We start from the raw sequence: 25,772 nt of genomic DNA, 5'->3' as shown, positions 1-25,772 counted from the left end.
AAAATGCTTCAAGTCTGTTGTGAAAGCAGGACAGGGATGGCTTTCGTTGTTGGGTTTCACATTTGAGGAGATGACTGGATAGAAATGATTTAAAAGTAATCAAAATCTGAAATAAGGTTATGTTTCCATTTACTAACTACAGAGAAACATCAGTATCGCAGCAAGGGAGACCATGTTTGCTGCTTGTTCCTCCTGATAAGACCCTGCAAGTATGCTGATTAATGAAGCACACAGAACGAACAAACGGCTGGGAAACGCGACGTGAAGCCCTCTTCTCTTTATCTGCCTGCCGACAGACGCAGCCTCCTCCCTCCTCGACACCAGAAGGCGTAATGACTAACAGCTGGGGAGGCCGACTATTTTCAAACCCAAATGGGAATGGAGATGTACAGACGGCGTGTTATTATCTCCTCTGCTCGTGAAGTGAGCCCCGGTACCTGGCCACCCACTCACCAACAGTGAGTCACACACACTTTTCTCTGCACCCACCGGCCTGTTCTGCTACCTATAGGATTATGTGACTCATTGAACGCACCTGGTAAAGAGAAAGCAGGTATTCTTCCAGCAATAATGCGTCCTAAGAGGAGGGAAACACTACACACCAATGAAACTTGAAGACTTTTTGGTATTTATGAAGATGATGACCTAAATTGAGGGACTATCCTGTTAATTTACCCACAATGGAAAGATTAGTAAAAGATTAGGGGTGTTAATAGTAGTAAAATCATGTCACAATTCTCAGATTCAGTGCAAAGAGTTGGTAAAATGTTATACCAAAATCGCAGGCAAAAGACCAGAGCTGAAGCAAGAGTTGCATCAATCAGCAATAATCCACGCTGGAGCAAATCTCAGTTTGAAACATACTTAAACTGAAGCACACAATCAGGAACATGCTGTTCCCAATCAATATTTTCCATGTTCACAATAAAAAGAAAGTAGACATCTTTTTCAGTACAAAATGACCCGCTCTAAAAGCACCAATTCAACCTGAACAGATTCAAACATTTCATAGATTAAAAAAAAAAAAAGAACAGTCTGTAAAAACTAAATAGCCAATAATTCAATAGCTTCAAGCAACAGTAAGCAAGTGTTTTCTGTGACTTCAGTTTCTCACATCACCCTATGTTTGTGACAATTCAGCTTCAGTTTGCTGCGTTTGCAGGCAGTTATTTATGCACACCTTTCTAATATTCCTGCTGCTGCATTTCAAACGTTGATTAAAATTTTTTTTTTGCCATCTTGTTGAAGATCTGCTGCAGTTTTTTTATTTTTTATTTATCTTTGTCCCATAGATAGAGACTCTTTGGGTCATGCTTTAGCTGCCTGATAACTTCCGCAACTAACGGCAGCCTCATTAACTTTTAATAAATAAATGTGGATTTTTTTTTAAGTTCCTTTTGAGCTCAGTTCTACATCAGATATTTTATTAGGCCGCAATACCTGAAGCCCTAAATTTAGTGCCAGTTTTGTCCAATATACTCTTCTCTGTACAGCAAGGATTTCAAAGGATGGAAAAAAGGAAAAAAAAGGATCCAGAGAAACAAATATCATGGCTACGAGTTTTTACTTCAAAGTTAGCAGTCAGTTAAATGTACATTATCAAAAAAAGGCCCAACTTTTTATCACTTATCCTCAATCTCCAGAAAACATACAAAAAGGACAAAACAGGACATTATAAAGCTGCACATTTTGTACCAGATACAATAAAATACGCAATGCTACATTAAGTGGTTAAAAATACAAAGGGGAAAGAATATTGATTTTTTTGTTTAAAACATCTTTAAAGAATATACAATGTTATTTTTTTTAACTACTCAAGGATTTTAGTAGAAAGTGCATTCTATATAACAAAGAAAGGAGGAGGAGAATCATTCTGCAACAGAGAAAATGGACACAACGGGAAAAAATAAAATAAAAATGACGAACGTATTTCCAATAATACATGGAGGGGCGTGTGTGATGGCGCAAAAGCAGCAGGATCATCATTTGTACTTTGAAGGAAAGGTCCACATTGAAGGCTATTTTTTCTCAAAATGAAGTTAAGTACATAGATGTGTATATTAGCTATGGTCCCTTGCACACTGTCCACCTCCACCTCAGATTCTCCTCCTTTCCTTGCCAAAAAAAAAAAAAAATCCACTCAAAAGTAAATCGCCTCCATCCATTTCCCATACAGTCACAACTGCATTCTGCTCCACAATGCATTGTCACCCCCTCCCCTAACCCCGTTCCCTGCGCATCACCCACGCAGCAGTAAAGTGCAGAGAATAACAAAAGGCTTTAAAAATAAAAAAAAAAACAAAAGGAACAATACAAGATGGAAAATACCCCTACTGCAAAATCCTGAATCCCAGCAGTGAGCCTACAGAGACTGAATGATAGCAAATAATATTGCAGCAGTATTTAAGACGCACAGAGATGGCAGGCTAATTGCAGGCCTGGCGCTAAACTACTGAACTTAACCACTTCAGACTACCATCAGAATGACAGGATGGGTTATTTTATTCCTATTGTCCGCCCCCCTCCCCGTTTACTCCTCTAATGACACATTATTGGGACACATTGTAAAAGCAGCTTTGGGTAAGAGACCAAACTGAGACCAAATGCATGGAACAATGCGCTCTCAATGCACCATCAGTCTGAGGTGGCAAGAACAGGGAAGATTCAGACCAAACACAAGCCCACAGCTTCTGCTCCTTAAAACACCAGACATGCACCTATTGGCCAACGGAAGAACCCCAGTTTCATGACATTTTCTGACCACTGCCTCCTATCCTGACATTTCCTATCATGTGCTGACAGTACATCAGCAGTTGAAACCAGATTTTACATACACAATATAAAAATTTGTTTTACCCTCTCACCGTTAGACATTAAATCAAACTAAGCTTTTACCATTTTAGGTCAGTAGTGATGGATTTCATTTCTATGTTTTGAGTTTTTTAACATCAGAAGTTTTACATTAAAACGACTTCGCTTTTAAGCTATTCAGGATTGATTGTTAAATTGTTAATTACCAACACTAGAGTTAAAGGGAGGCTTGCCTGAGGATGTATTCTAAGGCAACCCCTCAAAAACACAACTTCCTTTTATGACACTACAGAAAATTGAAAGAAATCAGGAAGAGAGTTGTGGAGCTCCACTTGATTCACTTTTCCAAACTCCCTAAAGGTGTAAAGTTCATCTGTTCAAACAGCTTTATGAAGCACTTTGTTCCGCCATCAAAGTGCTCAGAAGTCGGGTAGCTTCTATATATGACATGCGAGAATCAACCCAAGATTGTTGTTGAAACTGCTCAGAAATGGATACGTTTCGAAACCTGTCTTATTGTTTAATAAAACAAACATTTTAGCCGCAAAATTATCTCTGAATCATTTTCTGGGAAAAAAATAATAATAGGGAAGCTTGCTAGCCAAAAACCCACAATCCCAACTGTGAAGTATGAGGGTGGCAGCATTATGTTGTACTTTAAATTAGATGGCATCTTGAAGAAACATCATTATGTGAAAACACTGAGGTAGCATTTAATGACAGCTGGGTAATGACTGTCAGCATCCAAAACAGCAATTAAGTTGCTTAAGGACGACAAATTGCGAGTTTCGGAGCGACCATTGTAAAGCCGCAACCTCAGGCCCACAGAAAACCTGTGGGAAGAGCTGAAAAGGTGACTGAGTAACAACTTCTATCGGCAAAATTCCTACAGTTCCACCAAATACCAAGGAGAATTAAGCAAACATCTAAATTTGAAGAAATAATAAAAGGATCTCAAAGAAGCCCCATTTCATTTTTCTAGTACTTCTTACATAGAAATCATTTTTGTAATTTTAAATCTGATCTAAAAACAGGAAAAGTTTGTCAGAAGATGAGGAATAAAAATTATCCTTTTATTCAGTGTATGTAAAGATCTGATGTTAACTGCATGTGACGGCTGTTCATTAGCTTAACAACTATGTAAATAATCTGAGAACATGAAACAAGAATGACCTATAAACCATCATTCTGCTTAGGCGACATTCAACAGGTTTAGACATGCGCTGGTCTTTGTTGACCAAAGTTTGTCAGTACAGAAAGTAAAAAAAATAAAATAAAATAAAACGTCTAGCCTCTACATTACAACACCACCCCACACCAAACCGTGGAATACAGGCTGAGGAATAATGCATAATATACTGTTAAGAGCTTCAATGAAAAAGGTCCCAGTTGTGTATACTGTGTGTGTGTGTGTGTGTGTCAGGCGACCTTTAACATGGTAACCCGTATTGTTTGAACAGCAGCAAAGGGAGGTGGGGATAAAAAATAAAATAAAGTAGAGGACAAAAGCAGACAGGGCCACATGTCTGGCCCCTCACAGTGGCAGTATTATTCGACAGTCATTCATTTTCTAAAAGCAAACGTTGACCAACAGTCCTGTAAGCTGAGGTGGTTTTACTGGTCACTGTAGGTAAATCAGTGACCGTGTGTGTGTGTGTGTGTGTGTGTGTGTGTGTGTGTGTGTGTGTGTGTGTGTGTGTGTGTGCGCGCCTGGGGCAGATCCTGTTTAATTAAAGTCATCTCGATCACAAAATATCAAGTCAAACATTAATTTCACTGCAGAAAAGCCAGGCTGAAAGGACACAAATTTTCCCCCCCACACACACACTTACACACTAGATTAGGTCATGAAAATTGAATTAGAAAGCAAAATAAGGACTTTTTAAGTAATGGAATGGAAAGCACCATCTTTACGGGTATAAATCTGAGACTTTGTCTCGATTCAATTTAATTTACAAAGTAGTTAAAAACTAATCTCTCCCATCTCACTGTAACCTATGGCACTGCATTTTACTCTACTGCTGTTTGCCCCCTGACTGACAGCCCTAAAGGGACAGTTCAAACGTTTTGAACTGAGGTTCTGTGAACTTATCAGTAATTGTTGCCTTAGCTGTGGCAGACAGATGTCATAGCATTGTGAGTTTGCAAAATAGTGAAGAAATAATTAGAGCAGAGGAAAACTAACAGCTTTTAGCTGGTTTTAGCAATTACATTTGCAAGAATATTTAGACCCAGTTGGCATTGTTTAAAATGTCAAATTGGACATTTAAAATGAAACAAAAATATGGTCAATTTGTGGCTCTGATTTCACAAATGTGCAGTTTTTACACGAGTCCAAGTCTTGGTGTACCTTTCACACTGATGTTTACAGAAAATGAGAGCCTATCTGGTATCTGCATGTAAATCCAATGCTAATCATTGACAATTATGACATCCACAGAAATCAATTTTGCTTATGAATCAGGAGAAGATCTTGTCCACACAAATTTAACTGGAACAATTTCTCATCATATATATCTAAGTGTGCTATGTGGAAGACTATTTCCTTGAGGGAAAATCCCAAAGGGATTAATAAAGTTTCCAATCTATCATCTGAATGATCAACAAGTCATATCAAAACATGCTAACGCTAATATTAGCCAGCCATTTCAGTAAACCCATAACCACTCTTTATGCATTACTTATCAAATTTAGAAAATCTTAAGATAATAAACAGTTTTAGGGGGGGAAAAGTTATTTTGTGAGCTAGTAAAATATTGCTCATCACTGGACGGTTACATTAGAGTTGCAATATTGGCAGATCGTGTTTAACTGATCACAAGTCAACTCAAAATAATTTCCAAACAGCTAAACAGTGGTACGTCTGCAAAACTGACAGTTTGATGCAAAACCAAAATGCTTCATTCTTGGCAGACTTGGAGCAGACCAATCAGTTGGAGATGATGAGGCAGCCAGAGAGACTCAAATAATGCGATTTTGCACTATAACAGGGACATTTTTCAGTGAAAAAACACAGAAGTATTCTGAAAGAAACTTTTTCAGTTTGTTTAAAATAGCTAAAATCTGTGGACTTGTCTTCTTATCAGTTAGCCTAACTGCCAAGAAGTTAAGAAGAATGTTCATGTTTACACAAACTCATTTCAATATGACATCTGTCTACTACAGGTAGAGCATCTACCTGTAGTTTATAGCACAGAACACTGCTATAAAAATCTAAACTGTCCCTTTAACATTGGCCTCTGTACAGTAAAAAAAAGGCTCAGGTAGAACCAGTTTCAACATTCATTAAACATTTGCTTGCCCATGAGGTTTCTGCACTAGAGCTTGGAGAATAAGTACAATATTGCTATGGGGATGAGCGGCACAGAAAGCTCATGTCCTGACTAATGTATGACCTTGAGTCAAATTAACAAAATACAAAGAAGAGGGAAGTTCAGTGAAGCAGATCTTTGAAGATCCAGGGAGTCTAGGTATTATGGATTTTGAGTTCCATCAGCAGCTTTTATTTGTGATGAAAACCAGTTTCCACCCATTAAATGTGGAGAGAGATGTTCACACAGAGTCGTTTTCTGAAGAATAATTCCTAGTGATTGTAAAACCTTTGCCGGGTTGAACAGTTTTTTAAAGTGATGTCTCACTTAATGTGTGCACGGATGGTGCAACAGTTTCAATCCTTAATGTTTATGAGTTTAGATTAATTCTAGTCGAGCCACGTCTACGCAGGAAACCTCCATTATCTGATGGAACAAGTATGCTCCCTTTTCATCTCATCCTGCTGTCTGCAACAAACTCCTCTCTGCAGACCCGGCTTCCAGTTCCTGCGATTGAGAAACTGAGGCGGAGCTTTAAGAAGACAAATAAGGTGTGGTTTGGTGTTCCACAGGTTCAGTGGTGCTGTGGCGCTCCGGGGCCTTTGTCAAGGGGGGCCATGTGGTGCAGGTAGCTGCTGTCTTCATGCCCACAGTGGTTAAGAGGCTCACTCTTGAAAAGAGCAGGAGGAGGGGGGAGATGGGCGACAGGAGGGACCACCAGGTGGTGGTGGCTGTGAGGATTGGCCTGCTGCGGCGCGTTGGAGAGATGATGATGATGGGAGGGCGCAGAATGGAGCTGTACATGGGAGAACGTGTGTCCGACGGGGCCCTGCTGCGGAACGGGCCCTCCGGTTGGGGCGAGGCCCAGAGAGGCTGAGGTGGTGGCGGGGGTCGCCGCCGAGGGCCCGGGGACGGTGGTGGGAGAGGAAGAGGAGGAGGCGGGGGAGGAGAAGGCGTTGGCGAAGAGGCGGACAGGCACAGAGGAGCCGCTAGTCTGCAGGACCACGGGGCTGGTGACCCGGAAGCACTTCTCCTTGTGAGCTTTGAGCATGTTGGAGAAGCGGAAGCGCTGGCCACAGACCTCGCAGGGGTACGGCTTCTCGCCCGTGTGCGTGCGCCGGTGGCGCTTCATGTTGGGCCGGCTGGTGAAGCTCTTCCCACAGATCTCACAAATGAAAGGCTTCTCTCCTGAAAGACAAACAGGATGATTAATTGGAGTCAAATAATTTTAGAGCTGCAACTGACAACTCTTTTAGTTATTGATTAATCTATTGACGATTATTGAAACTGCAGTCTTTAGATTGTTAATTTAAGCCTTTAGGTAATATTAGAAATGCATGAAAAGATGCACATAAAATTTTTTACAGATTTTTTTAAAATAAATAATTTCATTTCCTAAAATGCAACATAGCATGACTTTAGTGTATGCTTGATTATGTGTAGCAAAGGATGCATCTGTAGCTAAAAAAATACTTCTAACATTAACATGTGAAAAGCTAAGCACTTTCTGCTTGTTTTTATTCTTTTTTTTTTTTTACAGAATTTGAACTAGGTGAAGCTATTTTTCGTACATTTTTGGCTTAATTAATCCTCTGAGAATGTTTTTTCAGCAAGTACTCTTTTTTGGAGTCTGTTTACTTCAGCTAACAATTAATCAATTAGTAAACAAGTCTACGATTATTTCAATAATCGATTCAGCATCGCGTCAGCCCTAAATCATCTGCTGTCAAATGTGCTGGTAACAAACTTTCAAACAATTGAAGCCTTTCACACAAAGTTTCCTTTTCAACTTCAGCTCTGAGAATGCAAATAAGCCTCCATCTTGAATCGAGGGTCTCTGCCGTCAACCCACCCACTCCCCAGGAAGCTATTACAATTCACACTTCGAGGATGGAGACGTGAAAGTGAACAACAGCAGTCCCGTTAGAATGCTGCTCTCATTAACCTCCCTCCACGGAGCCACTAAATGTGCCTGTTACCACCCACACAGCCATCTATTAACAGCCTGCTGAAGGGCTCTCCAAATGCCGGATTCTGGCACGTTCCACGCGAAGCTCCTCTATGCCAACTGAATATCAAAAGGTGACAGCTGATGCGCCAGCGTTCTGTACCTGTTACGTTTAATCATGGGAATTTACAAAAAAAGAATCAAAGTTTGGTGTATTACAGAGCACGGCTGGGTGTGTCTCCTCCTGGACGAGGCTAAATTGGTCGGTAGCTGCAGGGATACGAGAGGGCAGCGTAATTACACATCACAAATATAACCTTGAGGGCCAACTGAGTGTGGCGTGTCCACCCACAGCTCAGGAAAAACAGCAGATGACGCGCAGGCATCAGTGCTTGGGCTGTTCTTAGAAAATTGGTGAAACATGAAGGAAAAAAAAGAAAAAAAAGAAGGATGTACAGCTTCATGTGTCTGGGTTATCATTACAAGCCACAATATATGCAGAGCTGTTCTTTGATGTAAAACATCCCTTCTCATTGCAAGAACGAAGCAAAGAGGCAACACCCCATTTTGTTCCTTTTTATAGAGAGTTTATGGTGCCTGGCAGGCGGCGAGGAGGGAAAACACGAGCTTGGAAAACTTTGTAAATAAATCTAGCTGCATTAAGCTTTGCAAAAAAAAAAAAAAAAAGAGAGAAATAAAATAAACTCCACAAATAATCTAAATATTTAAATAAAATAAAAAGCTAACATGAAATAATTAAAAAAAAAAACTCCAATTTGACTTTGGTTGCGGTTGAAACCCGATATTTACATACGCTGTATAAAAAGAAACCCTCTTCCTCACCGTCGGACAGTAAATCAGTTTAAATGCGTCTCGTTTTAGATCAGTCAGAACGTATAATTTAATACTGCTACTTCATATTCATCTGTTCAAGTGATTCTGTACAAATATAAACGCCGTGGGAATTGTCTGGTTCCCAAAAAAAAAAAAAAAAGAGAAAATGTGTTTTGGTGTAAAATGTAGAAGACTGAAGATTTGGTTTGGCTGAGATCACCTCGTAAGACAAGGTGATTATGAAAACAGACTCACTCAGTGAGGAAGAAGCACAAAATGGCGGATTAAAGTTTGCACAAAGCGTAGACACCAACACAGAGCCCTGACCTCAGTCCTGTAGAAAACCTGTGGGCTGAGCTAATATGCATGTGAAACCAGTGCCTCTGGTAAGCTGGTTCTGTCAGTAGGAATGGGACACAAAAAGCAAAACAAAAAACTTAGGACCAAATTTTCAGTTGTGTGAAAATTTGGTTTATCCTGTATTTACTTCAACAGCATTTAAAAGCCCCTTTCAGCTAATTTTGTTCAGTGATCTTAACATTTTCTTTGCGCATTGCAATCAGCTAAGAGGTCAGCAGCACAGTGAACATGTGAGACCTCGTTAAAGCAGTGTTTAAGGATTCATATCCATTGATGTTAGATTTCTTTTTTTTACCATCTGCAGCATTAAAGTACTAAAACATTAAATAAAAACGGGACATCTCCAGGAATATTTACCACTGTTGCTGAATGTTTTTGTATGAAATGTTCTCCTGCTTGATGGAGTCAGTATGTCCGCTTTGTTTACTGTAATTGCTGATAATTACAACAAACAAAATGTTTTGGTTCTGTTCAGATATCATTTGCTTACAGAACTGTGATGTGAAAAAATTGTCACATTTTTTCTTTATCTGTGTGCAGCAAACAACACCCAAACTGTTTTCTCAATTTTGAATGTGATGCACTTTTAAGAGGTTTTGAGGGATATTTCTGTGCAAGAACATGAGTTCAGAAATAAAATATTTGTTGATTTATTAAGCTGAATTCAGTTTTTAAGCTCATCCTAAACTTTGCCACACAGAGGTAATCTCTAGTACTATTATATTCTAATATATGCAGCTCTGGGGAAAAAAAAAAGACCATTCCACTGAACCCATTGAAAGCTTCATAGTTATTCCACCAAATATTGATTTCTATAATAATGAACTCTGGAGTTAAAACATTAGTGTTGTTGTTTCTAAATGAATATGAACTTGTTTTCTTTGCATTATTTGAGGTCTGAAAGTGCTGCATCTTTATTGTTATTTTGACCATTTCTCATTTTCTGCAAATAAATACTACATTTTTGAGTGGAATTTAAGAAACATGTCAGCATTTCATAGAATAAAAGAGCAATGTTCATTTTACTCAAACATATACCTAGAAAAAGTAAAGTCAGAGAAACTGATCATTTTAAGTGATCTCTTAATTTTTTCCAGAGCTGTATGCGTGTGTCTGACCCTGAGGCGCACAGCGAGAGCCTCAGTTCTCACCTGTGTGTGTTTTCATGTGCTCGTCAAAGTACTGCTTCATGTTGAAGTCTTTGCCACACCACTGGCACATGAACTGCTTGTGTCCAATGTGAATGCTCATATGGGAGCGCAGCTGGTACTTGTACTGGAACCGTTCGTCGCAGTGCTGCAACGGAAAGAGAGAGGCTTTTTTAGACATGTGCCCACTAGGTCAACGCATGCACACGTTCTCAGAAATCTAAACTGAACCCTTGTCACATGGCTCTGCATTTCACAGTGGGTTTTTTTCCCCCCTGTGGTAATGTGCAGCAGAATTCTGCTTACTTCAGCATATTTAGCTTTCAGTACAAACTAATGTGAGGACAGATTATCTCTCTTCAAAGAACTCAGTGGGCTCTGATTGGCCCCCTCCAATGGTCTGAGAAGAGACTTCCCACCATCCAACATCAGCTCAGGTGAGAAAATCCAGAAAAAAAAGCCACATATGTTCAGCCGCTAAAAATAACCCTAGGTTGCAGCACTTGTTACACACAGTGCATAGTTGCACTGAGGGTTTCATGGTTCGATTTTTTTCCCCAAAGGTTAGATATTTATACACTGTGCCACCACCTGACTAAATAAATGTCTGTGGTGAGAGAAAAAATCTTAAGAAAGAATGTAAGGCCTGCACATTACATAAACCTAATAGGCATGTAATAAAAACCTTAGTGTCTGGGTTAGCTTCTAACATCTAATTAGAACAACTCCACCCATGAAAATGTTTTAAAGTGTGGTATAGTTAAAGGCCAAAGTTGGAAGTAAGGACACCCTGTGGAGCATAAACAACCCTACGAATACTGAGAGGGAAACTGACTGCATACTTTCCAAAGCAACAGCAGAAGTTTGGTCTTTCAGCTGGTCAACCATTATAATGTTTGACATGGTTTGAGTTCAATTCTGAGGACACACCGTCTGCTGACTGTTAATGTGTGGAGACGAAAGAAAATATTAAATAAGTCGACCATATGCAGAAAGACCAGGGTGTCCAAAGTGCGGCCAAGACCGCAGTTTAATATTTGTATAGTTTAATATATTTGGCCCAGAAGCTCAGGTGGTTGGTACAGATGGAAAGTTCATATTGATAAACTGAAATTATCCTAACACAGACAATTAGGTGCAAAACAAAGTATTCATCTTTTAATCATTATGTTTTCTCTATAATTTTACCATTAACAGAATCACAAATATCCAGCAATTTTTACTCAAATGTATTTAACTGATTTATTAAACTTAGCTAAATATAGCAGGTGTGTTTTAAAGAAAAGAAGAAACCAAAGTATTGTTCTTGTTAATGAGGAATAAACTTTTTGTTTGCAAGCCACAAAAATGAAAATTCTTCCAACTCCTCCCTCTGAAAGATTTGGAAACTGTACGCATTTATTTTATTACGGTAAACCAACAAAACCCTGTTTATGTTCTGGATTTATAATCACTCGCACATTACGTCCCCACAAAATTAAGGATTTTATTTGTTTCACTAAAATTGCATTTTTATTTCATCGCCGACCTGATAAATTATATACTTTTTTAAAATTATGTTTATATGGCTCACAAACTTTTTGGATTGACATTTCCAGCCCATATCATTAAAAGTTTGGAGACCACAGCATTAGGGGTGCGAACACACATGTTCTAAACTATATTTGAATTTCAAATCATTACTCTAGTTTCTTATTGTTTTGTGCTCTTTATAATGTGTTTGTTTATAAACACATTCATGTGGTATGCAACTGTGTACCCTACAACGCAGTATGAAAAATAATAAAAACATTATGCAAAATACTTTAAAAATTTCTTCACTCATAATGCCGTATGGATTCTCACCCCTTAACTCTGCTTTACTGCTATGAGTAGAAAACTAAATGAGAGCATCACAACGGGAAGAAATCAATTGCTCCCTCTTTGAAAGTTTAAAAGACTTTATATGGTTTATAAACATTTTGAAAGGTTGAATCTTACTACTACTGTCTTCAAGATGTAAAAAAGAAAACACAGAATGTGAAAAAATATCGATTGCATTAATCTTAAAGTGACAGCATTTGGTCGTCAGTCCTTTTTATAGAGATGCTCTTTGTAGTTTATGTCAGAAAACAGCAGAGAGCGCCATAATGCACGTGCAGTAAAAAAGTATTTGCCCCCTATAGATTTATTTTGTTTTGCTTTTTCTTACACTTCAATATTTTACATCATCAAATAACTGTTAATGTTAGATTAAATATTACATTTATTAAGGCAAAAAAAAAAAAAAAGCAGTTCAAACAAACGTGACCTTTGTGGAAAGAAGTAAATGTCCCCTAAACCTAATAAGCAGCAACAACTATTGTGTTTTTTTTATTTTATTTTTTTATCACTGATAAATCTTACATCACTGTGGTTGAGTAAATGGCCTTTGCATAACTGCTCTTTTTCACCCACATTAAAGGGTTTTGTTAAATACCATGTTACAAGTTCGGACTTTTACTAGGCCACTCCAAAATCTCACTTTTCCCCCAGCCAATCAGAGGTGGACTTGGTGGTTCAGTTATGAGGATTGAGGACCTGAAGTGTGCTGGAATTTAAATTAGTGTTCAGAGATAATTCCTCCTTTGGCATTTTATACAACAGAGCAGAATTCATGGGTCAGCAAGACAGTCCCAGACCATAACACTACCACCACCATGTGTGACTGAAGATAAACTGTTCTTATTTCTGAAAGGTTGGGTTGTTTAATGACAGAAGCAACAGGATGCAGATGTCGTCTCATCAAACCTTTTGCATCATCACTTTGTCAACGGCGAGACAGGCTTTTTTTGGTCAGCAGTGGGTTTTCGCTTTGGGTGCCATAGCAACCCAGCCTTTTTCTGGTGTTGAAGTCTGACCTCAATTAAGGCAAATGAGGCCTGCGGGGGTTTTGCGACCTCCTGGATTAGTTGTTAATGCCTTGTTGGAGTAATTTTGGAAAGCTGGCCATTCTTAAGTAGGATCAGCACCACTTTGCGTTTTCCCCATTTGTGGATAACGGCTCTCAATGGTTGCCTGAGTCCTAAAGCCTTTTGTAACCTGTTTCAGATTGAAACCAGTGCCAGTGACTTTTTTCCCCCTAACAAAACTCTCTTCACACCGAAGCATGAAGTTTTGCTTTTTTCTACTTCATATTGCATGGAAGTTCTATTTAAGTGACTGATTGATTCTACAAACCAGGTAGAAATTGGGTTTCGCTATTGAGAAAGTCAAATAAACTCAGATTTCCTGAAAATCTAAGAAATCGGAATTAAATCTGATCTGATAAGTTTGTGGGGAGAGGAAACAGGCTGTGTAATGGGAGCAAATACCCTTTCAGAGCATGGTGGTATTTTCTGCAAACTAAGACTTTTCTTCAGCTTTTAAAGAAAGTTCTCTTCTTATCAAACATTCAGTATTTATCCGTAGGGCTGAGAAAAAGAAAGTTGCACAAAATAAAGGGATAGAACTCTTTGGAGTTGAAAAGTTTACTCAGCAAACGCTTCATGACGCCATCTGTTGGAATGTCTCTGAAAAGCAGAAGGAGTGTAATTTCTGCTGTGATGAAAAGGATACGTTAATGTTGCAAGGCGTGACTGTCGCCACAAAAACATCACAGAAAGATCCCAGAGGGCCGTGATTCAGAGACATGATAAAAGGGGGAAATGGAGGTAATTGAAAGCCACACAGAGGACAGCTCACATTCAGAAGCGCTTTTGCCTGCTGTCATTTGTGCTGCAGAAAGACTTAATCACATACTGCAAACATAACCTGTTCTTTATTACCCTGTCAAAGATAAATTCAGAAACAAATATCTGTTATTTTCTCTGCTTTAAGGTTTCGGACACAAATATTGAGACATGCCGCTTGTGTTGGAAAACATTTAATAATGTTTCCATGTTATTAATGACACCTTGGTCTAGAATTGCATTTGTATCTTTTAATGAGTTTCTGCATTTACCATCAAGCTGTTGAGTCTCTTATTAAATGCAAACATGCAATAACCTGCCGAGTGTAATTCATGTAACCATAACTACAATAACCTGTTGGACAGATATCTTTATGATATTCCTATAACTCACCTAATTACAGACTGTGCATTTCCTCATTCTGTATTTCTTGTGAACATAGCACATTTTTACTGAACTTTTGGACCCAATCTTCCATTTATAAAGCAGGAATTCCCCTCATTATGCAACAAAAGTAAATATTAGAGACAATTAAATGCATTTTTGTTTTTACGGCAACGTTAAAACAGCATCTTACCTCACAGCGGAAAGGTTTCTCCCCAGAGTGCTGCAGAGAGTGAACTTTTAAAGACATGCTGCGTTTAAACGACTTCCCACACGTCTCACAGGTGAAAGGCATGTCCTTGGTGTGAGCTGGAGATGAGAGGAGATAATTAAAGCTACTTTTGGGGTTCCAATAATATTAATAAACATATTTTCAGAGCTGACGCCTTAAAACATTATGCAAATAACTATAAGGCCCAACTCACCAACCATGTGCTTCCTGACGTGGGCCATTGTGTAGAACTTCTTCTCACAGATTTCACACGAGAACTTCTTCTCTGCATAGCCGTGAACAATCTTAATGTGCTCATGCAGCGACCACAACTTCTTAAAAGACTTGTTGCAGGAGACGCACTGTGGAAAACCAGGGCAGACATATTTATTAGGATGGAATAAAGTGTTGAGGTTTCTTATCAGCAGGTACGACTTTCTGGAAGTCCATCAGCTCCCTCTGCTGGGGGAAAAGTGTAACATCAGGATAAATGTCTGATTAAACTGTGAAATTATTTTTATTTGAGGCAAGTAATTACATCGATAAGCAATAATAAATGTCTAACTTGGTGCATACGAAAATACTGCATCTAAAAGCTAAAAAATTCCCAATTTGGTTATACAATAACAAATTTATACATTTGTTCAATTTCAACAGTATTAAATAATCATATTACTTAGTTTTACGTTTTAATCCAAATCTTGTTTTATAAGTGATTTTTTCCCATTATTTTCTCATTTTTTAAATATCATGGAATATTATTTTTATAGTATTCACATTTTGCCATTGTTTCCATATTCTGTATATATGTAGCCTTTTGTTAATCAATGTATTTTTTAAAACCATACATTGATGTTTTCCCTGTAATATTTTCTCTTTTTCCCCCTCTCCTATGTTTGTTTATTTACAGGGTTTTTATTTTCTTTGTGCTTTCTTTTGATTTTCATTCTAACTGAAACGTAGATGGTAAAAGGACGGTGAGATGAGGGGGACTGACTGAAGGACACGAGATTTGAAACTGGGTCATTTCACTACACTTTATGTGTAGTGGAGAAAATAAATTCCAACTTCTGCACTAAACTCCTTTTTAAAACTCATCAACAGCATTGAATAATCAAAGCTCCTGAGGAAAAGACCTGTTTCGAATGGCTCAAAAGTTTAAAAAAAAAACTTTATGACATTCATGTTAATCATGACATGTAAACATCTACAACTAATTTATTCAAAAATGTTACTTAGCCATAAAACAAAGCTGCTTCTCTAACAGCAGCCATCTTTCAGGCTGCAAAGCTTAGCACAGAAACACAAACTTAAACCACAACATGCAATAGAAATGTCAAAAAAAGCTGATTAAAGTCTAATCAAAATTACAGACTTCCTCAATTAATCTGAGGAGCTCTTAAAAGCCTTAATGTTATGCTGGCATGAAAAGGGAGTTTTTTCCTCCTCCTATAAAAAGGTGAATTTTTCTTTTCTTCAATAAAACTGCTAAGGTTCAGTGGAAACAGTTGCGTGCGACACATGATTTCCTCTCAGGCTTGACGCTATTTAGCTCCTTTTGAGTTCTGAAACTCCACTCACATGCACTTATGCAAGACAGAAATGAGTTTATAAAATCTTTCCATTGAAGACACACTAAAAATACACAAACTAAAAAGTGTTTAAAACTAATTTGATGTATTTTGGTAACATTAACAGAAACTATGAAGGTAGAAATAAACTAAACTATAGAGATTTAAAGCTGCAGACTTTTCTAGGGCGATGTATGTTTCGGCCAAATGAGAAAAATCTTAAATATAACCGTTTCCTGCTTTAGGAGGAACTGACAGCAGTTTAATGAATGGTGCTTTACATCCTCACAGCGTGGCATTGTTAGTAGAAATCTGAGCAGCTGTTCAGATACCCTGTCATCCAAAATAACCTGAGAATGCAAATCAAAGTCAGCAAAAATCGGGCGAATTCAAGCGATCAAAACAGCTGCGAGTCCCTCAGGAATTCAACAGCTGAACCTCCCCATTCAGTGTCAGGAAACTAAAGCCACAACAGAACAGCAGATAAGGATACAGGCTTACAGGAGGTGTGCTGCAAATCTGCAAGCATGTGTTTTTAAACTATATCTGGACTCCAAGAGCACCAGATAATTGAAAGGTTTGCTACAGTAAAGCTACCAATGCATGTATAAATGTTTAATGCAGATGGGTCAAATTCACATCAGGCATTTAAACTTGGAAAAAGTGGACTGCCTTCAGCTTTTGCACCTGTGCATACCGAATGCTCTATAAAAATCTAAAACCAACAACAAAATATTCAGTTAAAAAAAAAAAAAAAAAAACAACCTGATGCTCCCGCTAACAGACTGGTTTCGGCAGATTATTGTACGATGACTGGAAGACCGGGGATCATAAACTACAAGATTTGTCAAACACCTAAAGCCAAATGAACGCACTGAACTCTTTGTACAAACTCTGACGAGGGGGGACAGTTTTGCCAGAGGGAGTCATTTGGCTCAAAGGAGCTTCAAAACCCACAAACAGAATTTATCAGCAAATAAAACAGCAACACTCATTTCGCCACAAAATTACTAACTTCACAATGAATAATGGTCAAGATTGTAATGCAGAAATACTACCGAAACCCTCTCAATGACGTCAAACAAGCAAGGAAACAAATCTTGTTCTTCTTTCAAATATTCTCTAAGAGCATTTGGATTAAAGTAAGAGCAGATAATGTTCATGAAGCCTCTTGGTCATGTTTTTAATGGATTTATCTGGGAATGAAAAAGATAAAGTTGAGGTTGATGTCCCATAAAGTACAAACTGCCTTACAATAAGTTTCGTTTGTGAGATTAAAAGCACCTTTTGAAAAGAACCTTTAGATGGGTTTTAAATATACTTTTCACTAAAACCACATTTCACATTAAAATGTTTATTGATCTAATGTAATATTCTAGCCCTAAATGTTGTGTTTTTGTTAGCTGTAGACAGAAAAACCAGCATAACTAAAAGAAATAAAGTCTTAAAAACACCAGTTTGTGTGTTATTAATCTGCGTAACGTTTTAGTAGATTAATAATGATCACAGTTTCCTGGTATTCCTCCAGACAGAACAGACCAATTCTTCTCAATCCAACATCCAGTGTAGAGATGCCAATATTTATTTTAGGTTCATTATTTTACTCCTCTTGATCATTCCAGAATCTGTATGAACCTGAAAAGCCTGGCCCATTTGCCAACTATAATATAGTCTACTACTCTTATTACATCAATCAACCAAAACAGCAAGCATTCATTTTTCAGGTCAAGAAATTCTAAACTACAAGAGAGAACTATGAAAGCATAACTGTCTGACTGCAACTGAGATTGGGTCAGTTCCTCTTACACTTGCCTCAACAGATTTTGGTGCCCAGATCTTGCAAAACGTCTTGGGTAAAAAGGTTCTTCAACAGTGGTTTAACAACAGATGTAGCCCATTGCTTTGATCCATCTGTGTTGTAGATCATAAGTCTCTCTCAAACTCCTGAATGGGTTCTGCTTCACAATTCACCAGGCTGAACTTTCACCTGTTCTATTTTCACAACCACACTTTAATTTCCTTCCACTGAGCTTTCCATTATTATTCTAAAATACAGCAATTTGTGAACAGTCACATTCATTTGCAGTGACCCTTTGTGGCTTAACCTCCTTATGAAGAATGTTAATGACTTTCAGCTGGACAGCAGCATGATTTCAATAGTCACAACTTATCATTTCTATTATTAAACTACATTTGTATTGTCCTTATGTCTTGTTAAATCACTGAATTTTGGGTTAATATTATCTACTGGGACACACCTGCATCTGATTAACCGTGGTTTGTTATCGTTTCAAACACCAGACCTGCACCACTTCAATCTTTAATTGCAGGTTGAATGAAAACTAATGAATGAAGTCAGATTTACCTGGATGTTCTTCTCGCAGTCAGTCTGCTGATGCAGTGCCAACTCGCTCTCCAGGACGAACTTCTTGCCGCATTTATCACAGATCTGCATCCGCCTGTGTGTGACGTTCATGTGCTTCTCCAGGTACCAGCGGGTGTTAAACACCCGGGGACACTTCTCACACGCCAGCATCTCCTTCTCCTCCTCCATCTCCGCCTTCTCGCCAGTCCTCTCTGTACCTGCGGAGGACGGGGTCGACCTCCCCGACCTGCGCTTGCTTTTTGGAGGCTCCATGCGCCTCCGCCGCCCCCTGGTGGTCATTCCGGCCGCGGCGGCGCTCAGAGCCGTTCGGAGGCTTTTCCTCTTTGGCGGGCTGGCTGACGAAGAACTTTGTCTGGTTCTTCTCGACCGCGTCGTTTGACTCTCCATTGCTTCGTCCTCCTCGTCTTCCTCTTCCTCGTCATGGCTCTCCTCCTCTTCATCCTCCTCTTCTTCTTCTTCCTCTTCATCATCCTCATCCTCATCACTTCCTCCTCTTTCCGAGTCGTCTGCTGCGGTTCCAGTTTTGTTGTCACCCTTGGATACGTGAAGCGTCTGGTTGTTCAGATTCACCTCGACGATGATCTGCTCACGTTTGTAGCCCTCTTCACCCTCTTCCTCCTCGTCCTCTTCTTCCTCATCATCTTCATCCACCTCAGTGTCATCAGAGGATTCCTGGTTTCCCGTTTCGGACTCCTGCGACCCCGCCTCCTGCGCTCCCTCTCGGAAGTACTGCTGATGCTGCTGTGAAGTCACATGCTGAGGCGGCACCTGACCCATGTTCTGATCCGTCCCGGCCATCTTGGAGGACATCTTGTTGTCTACCAACACAGAATAAGGCTTTCCACTCACCTCCCTCCTGTGTACCTTTCCCGTCAGGTCCAAATCCGGGTTATTAGAGTGATAATAGTTCTGGGACACGGGTGTCCTACGTGCCTCCTCCTGTGACATCCCACCCAGGCTGGGGATGGAAACCTCCTCCTTCAGGCTCTGGCAGGATTTCATGAAGAAGTGATGACGGGGCTGGATCACGTGAGAGCACAAGGTAACGTAAAAGAGAAAAGACTATGTTGCAAAAAGAAGACTAGCCTAACCTAGCCTAGCCTGCAAGGAGGGGTAGGGGGCCAATCCCCCACCCTCCTGCTGAGGAGATAGGAAGGAGGGGACGAGGTGAGAGACGATCAACCTGATTCAAAGAGAGCGTCCATTCTGTCCGGAGAAGGACACGCAGTTGGTAAGACATTAAAACTGTCCCAAAGTTTGTTCCATATAGCTGGGAAGCAAAATCTGATTACGAAATCTCAGCGTCAGTTCTTCAAGGTCTGTCGGGTCCAGAGCAAGCGAAGGTGAGCCGGAGACCGCTCACCTGTCAGCACCTCCACGTCTCGCTCGAAGCGCCATTTAACTGCAAGACAGAGAAAAAGAAGAAACAAAGAGACTTACAGATGAGATTAAAGACAACGTTCTTCCGCTCGCTTTGAGAAAACGGTGAGATTGCGACCTGAAACTGCAGGCATGTCGAGCTTGAAGCAGCGAGTGTCACATTTACCCACAGACGTTTGTCTTGGTGCCGAGTATGGGAGCTGAAACCACAGGTTTCACGAATGACTGTGAGTAAAATTCAATTTCAAAACTGTGCAGCCCGAATGTCTCTCTCGACCACAACTGAAAGATCTCATCAATTTTAACGTTCAGACGCATTTCTAAAGTGACACGCAACTAGAGAACCGGCTTAACGGAAAACAGAAACTTATCCCAAATGTACAATGAAAAACTTTAAAATTTTTAATTAAACAAGGTCAAAAACCACAGAGCGCACTCCGGTAGCAGTAGTAAAGCAGAAAACCTCGAAACAAACCAAAGCGGAGCATGCAAAAGCAAGAATGCAGCCACTGTACTTTAGCTTTTATCTAAAGTTGGACTGCAATCAAAGTAAAAATCAAGTCACAACAATCCAAATACCTCCCAGAAACAAGAAGCTCACCTGAAACGGCAAGAAATGCTGAACAACGTTAAGGTGTGCCTTCGTCTTAAGCAGCACATGTAAACGCAGCTCCCATTGACTGCTAGAAAGCGTAGTGTAACCACAGCTCTGGAGCTTCTATTGCAAACGCAACCACAGGAAATTGTATGTCAACCTGTCAGTGAAACTTATCTGCTACACTTGTAACCTAAAGTGTGATTATCTTGTTTATAAACAAGTCAGGCACTGAAAAAAGACGTATATGCTTGTTTTAGACTTGACTTTGAATCATGGATATACTAAAAGTTGGAAGGTTGGCACATCCATACTGAGGCGTCTCCAGGTTGACAGTTAGGTGACCTCAAAAAGCCTTTACCAGTAATTCTGAGCATGCATCGAGGCGGTTTCTTTTGCTAGAAAACCTCCTATAGCACCACACACACACACACACACACACACACACACACACACACACACACACCCCCACACACACACACGCGTTTCCTTTCTTGGAGACAGCAAATATCGCCTCTATCTTTACAAACATCTTGCACTTATGCACTCTTGGCTTAAAATAAACACCCAACTTGCTACAGAAGAAAGACAATGAAGTAATGCTGCCATATATACCATATAAATGCACATATAATGTGATTTTAAATCAGATTTGGAAATCACAGTTTGTAAAATGCCACAAAATGAAGCCTGGTTGTGCAATAGTGAATTTGTTGCTAAGAACGTAAATCAGACAGTATGAACCCAGTTTACCTAAAAATCAATCTTGTACATCTCTGTGGGGGAATTTTGGCACACTGTTTATTGCAGGATTGTTTTTATTCCGCCATTTTGAATCGTTTTCAAGCATTACAGCTGTATTTGACTAATTCACTCTGAAAAACTTTTGTTCTTTGATCCAATCAGAGGTGATCTCGCTAGAATCCTAGGGATCATTGCTCTGCTCCATAAGCTTCCCAGACAGATTGTCCTTCAGGATTTTCTACTGCCGAGCAGAATTCATGGATCCAAATGAAGGAAGTCATCCAGGTCCTGAAGCACCAAAGCAGCCTCGGATCTTCACATTGCAACACTGTGACATGATGTTCTTCTTCTGAAATGCTCTGTTTGTTTTACGGCAGATGTAACAGCTTGTACTTCTTCCAAAATGTTCCTCTTTTGACCGCAGAAGATTTACTCAAAAGGTCTGAGGGAGCATCAAGATATGTCACAAAATATAAAATAGACCTTTTTCTTATTTTATTGGGTTTTTTTTTTCTTCTTCTTTGGACTCTCCACTGGATGGCATTTTTCCCCCAGGCTTTTTCTTATTTACAAATCATGAACTCTGATCTTAATTGAGGGAAATAATTACACCTTACTTGGTGTAAGGAGACATACTAATACTTTATATTCATATTAAATAAAAATGGTCCGACATTCGAGTCTTGAGGAACCTACCTAATGTTTATTCACTCAAATTTATAATCGCCAAATTATAAAAAGCATTGTCAATTTACCAATTATGTTTCCATTAAATTGAAAAAAAAAACATATACTACTTTCCACTGTATCAGTCACAACGTTCAATTTATTTGGTTGTAATTCAGACAAAAAAGACGTTTCTGACCTAAGGAAATGCCTTCCTAATCAAATATACTTGTTCATTTACCCACATTTATTACAAACTTTGCTTCCCTCAACACTCATTCTGCACTTATTTGGTAATACTTAGATGGAGTAAAATTTCCTTTGATTTGTTTTTCTACTTTAATCTTCCCAAATAATTAAAAAATATATGATGAGAAATAGCAGAGGACATAAACTGAAAGAAAAAGTAACTACCTAAACCAGTTCAGCCAAACTTTGCAATTACAAACGTGAGCAACGCAGGAGCATAAGACACACCTGCCTTCCTGTGCATGCCGACGCTGATCCCCTCTGAGAATCGGACAGCAGTTCTCAGAGCATTAAAACCGCAGAGGGGAGGGGAGCTCAGCACTGACAGAGCAACTCGCCTCACATGGTCGTCCCAGGCACACAGCCGAGCAGATTATCCCGTGTCTACATGACAGAGAAGCATAAACTGCATGCAAAACTGCAGCCTGACATGCTTGACTTAAAGTCGAATCAGGTGGCTTCCTTCTCCATCAAGCGTATGCGGTTTGAAACAATAAACCAAACTTATTTGGTTTGGTACTAACTGCACAAAACTGGTGAAAACCCCAAAACAATAATCAAATGAATTTTGAAGCACAAACAAACAAGCAGTAAACTTCTGAGAGGCTGCATAAAAGGCTTCCACTCAGTAATGATGAGTCATTTCTGAGTTTCACTCGCTGTGAAATATTGAAGCCCTTTGATGTGGGAATCATGTAGCATATAGAGCTCAATATTAACTGTGATTAGGTTACACAACCTGTCAGATCTGAAGATCTTACCTAAATGACAAGTATAATGATAAGTGTTTCCCCCCCTCAACTTAGACAATTATGAAAACAAGTTTATTGGAAGGAAGGAAAATCAAGCACATTGGTAAGTATCACTGACAGTTTTACTCATCCAAAGCACAGAGGAAGTGAAGTTTCTTTCTCTCTAAAAGGTAAAATTAAAGGTTTTCCTCGATCAGCCATTTGGAGGCATTCTGAGAACCAAACAGAAAACTTTTTTTGCGCATAGGTAAAGCCACAAAACCAGTCATGTACCGGATAGATGCTACTGTGGCTAAAGATCTGTATGACACAGGATGGGAGTGTTACTGCAAAGCAACTGTACCAAACAAACAATGGTGCACATACTGAAAAGTGCTTAGCCAAAATGTCTGTGACACAGATGAGATCTCTGCAGTTCAAATATGCCACGCTTTACTCTCCAATGCAAAGCTGCTGAAATCCATGCACCCTCTCAAGTCTAGACTTTAAGGAGCTTTCTCCTCTTGCAGCTTGTAAAAGGTTCACATTCCTCACGCTGTCCAAACTCATAAGACCTAAACCAGCTCACTGTGCAGTGCACTGCAGGGATGCTTCATGCCTCTGTAGGTATGTGGCCATCAAACCCCAGAATCGGGTCATGGAGCAATGCTCTGATTTCGCAGTCTACTTCAAATCTTTTGGTTGAACTTAATGAAAAGTAGAAGGGGGAAACAAATCTCAGCTTTTGCTGCACAGACTGAGACATTTCCAAATTTGACAGAAACCAATGATGTCAGATATTATCCCCAGTTAACTAAAAATTGAATATGTATGCATGTTTTTAAGAAGATGAAAACTATGACGGCACAAAGGGTTAAAACCTAAAAGGCAACACTGCTCAGCGAATAGAAGAAACCCTGTACAGGCCTGGACAACTTATGCTACTTAGCCCGCTAGCTAAAGTCTACAGTTACTAACCTTACCTGCACATGACAAGCTAACTTTGCTACATTAGCTGAAGATGCTCCCATTAGGTAAATGTATCTGCAGAATAATCTCAAAACCTTCAGTTTTATCTCACGTTTTGCTTACATGCTTTACCCCCAAAACAAACACACGCACTTTCACTTTTTTTTAACCCCAAACCGCCCAGAATGTTGCTAGTTAGCTTAAAAGCTAGCACCAACGTTAAAGTTTTTAGCATAAACGTTACACTTTATGTCTGTGTTGCATATTGAAGATAATAAATGGCAGCTATCGGGCCCGTGTCAAGCTAAAGCCAATGTCACGCTTTGTTTTCACAGTATCTCCCTCTCGTTGTAAGCTGGAGTCCTAACAAAAAAAAAAGCTGTGGCAAACCCACTCCACTCGACACTGTCACAAAGTCAGTGTTCACAGACAGTTTTTACCGTAGCTTCGGCCACCGGCTTCCGGAGACCCGTGTGCTCTTCCCCCGGCAGCTGTCCTGGATGTCAGTCCTATAGGTGCTGAAAATCCACTAAAACAGCGACATTTTGCGGTCGCTTCGCTGGCTTACCTCCGTCTAAAGAGAGCGAGAGCGACCTCCTTCTTGCGTTCGTGCAATCAGAGCTGCACAGATTCAGCAGGGTTGCTTGCCCTCCCTCGATCTATCTATGTACATTCGCGGATGTGCACACAGAACGGGTAATGCCAGCTTCTGTTATGCGTGCAAAAAAGGCGGGAGGATATTTTTTATTAATGTACGTTACACCGGTTGCGGGGATACCTGCGCACCGGAGTCCTCAGCCCCGCTACGTGGCCCCGGCAAAGCTCTTAGCTTACGGCGCGGCCGTCCTCCCGCGCTCATCCCAGGCATTCAGGCCGCTGTCTGGGCGCAGGCGCGCCGCTCGGTGTCTGGATTCTTTTGGTCTTCCCTGGAAGCTAGACACTGTTCAGGGCGCGCACACAATGGGAGAAATCATACAGGAATCTGTATTCTCCTTCTGGTTCTAAAATTGTACTATTTTACTTATCTCACCTTATCTGCTCTCTGTGAGTTTATTTCAATAGCACTATTCATACACAATTTAATTATCTCAAGGTTCGTTGCAGGAAAACCAAGAAACAAATGTAAAGAAATACATTTATTTAAGTCTAAGCACAAAAGAAATAAACATTAAAACTTATTTTCTCTTTCTTTATCTTTATAGAAGAACTGCAGTGGCAATTTCAGCACTGATTTAAAAGACAAAACTTTTTCTTCACATCACTGGTTTTCAGGAAGTTGTTCCAGGAACTGAAGAGCTTAGAAACTGAATACTTTGTCAACTGGTTTAACTCTGGTACTTGGAATACTGGCTAGAATATTTTTGAGAACTGTAGGTGTCAAGATGGTTCACATTACCTTTATTCTGTCAATGTTTTTTTTTCTAAGATGGTAACACAATGTTTTAGAAATAGACAGGATGTCAAAACTTGATGGTAGTTTTAATCACGACTCCTAATTGTTTACCTTGTTTTTGGATCCAATAACTCGTATGGAGCCACTGACGTAGAAGACTTTGGCCACTAGAAATGTAAAGTTGTCAGTGTTGTTTTGATGAATTACATTAAAATACCCCATAATCAAAGCTAAACACATTTTATAGGTACTGAAAAAAAGTGGTTCAAGGATAAAGCCATGAGAGCCCTCCACATGTAATATTTGGTTATTCAGATGTGTAAAACAAAATAGTTGTTAGGCCAATTAATATCTGGACCAATCTCAAAAAATATAACCCATCAGTATGTTAT

At 39.6% G+C, this 25,772-nt stretch overlaps 1 protein-coding gene across 1 annotated transcript; it reads right to left on the bottom strand.

The window, feature by feature from the left end:
• Window positions 1–1,547: 1,547 nt before the first annotated feature.
• znf652 (zinc finger protein 652) lies at window positions 1,548–24,955 on the bottom strand. Its single transcript, XM_015000293.2, has 6 exons — window positions 24,556–24,955; window positions 18,633–20,055; window positions 14,911–15,058; window positions 14,679–14,794; window positions 10,416–10,560; window positions 1,548–7,310 (listed from the first exon to the last, which is right to left on the bottom strand). The coding sequence occupies exons 2-6, from the start codon at window positions 19,653–19,655 to the stop codon at window positions 6,697–6,699; spliced, it is 2,046 nt and encodes a 681-aa protein (XP_014855779.2). The 5' UTR covers window positions 19,656–20,055; window positions 24,556–24,955; the 3' UTR covers window positions 1,548–6,696.
• Between the last annotated feature and the right edge of the window lie 817 nt (window positions 24,956–25,772).

The sequence above is a fragment of the Poecilia mexicana genome, unplaced genomic scaffold, assembly GCF_051168715.1.
Source record: "Poecilia mexicana isolate PSO_F unplaced genomic scaffold, ASM5116871v1 scaffold_8, whole genome shotgun sequence".
NCBI lineage: Eukaryota > Metazoa > Chordata > Actinopteri > Cyprinodontiformes > Poeciliidae > Poecilia > Poecilia mexicana.
The sequence above is the reverse complement of the archived record's forward strand: the minus strand, read 5'-3'. Positions and strand labels throughout refer to the sequence as shown.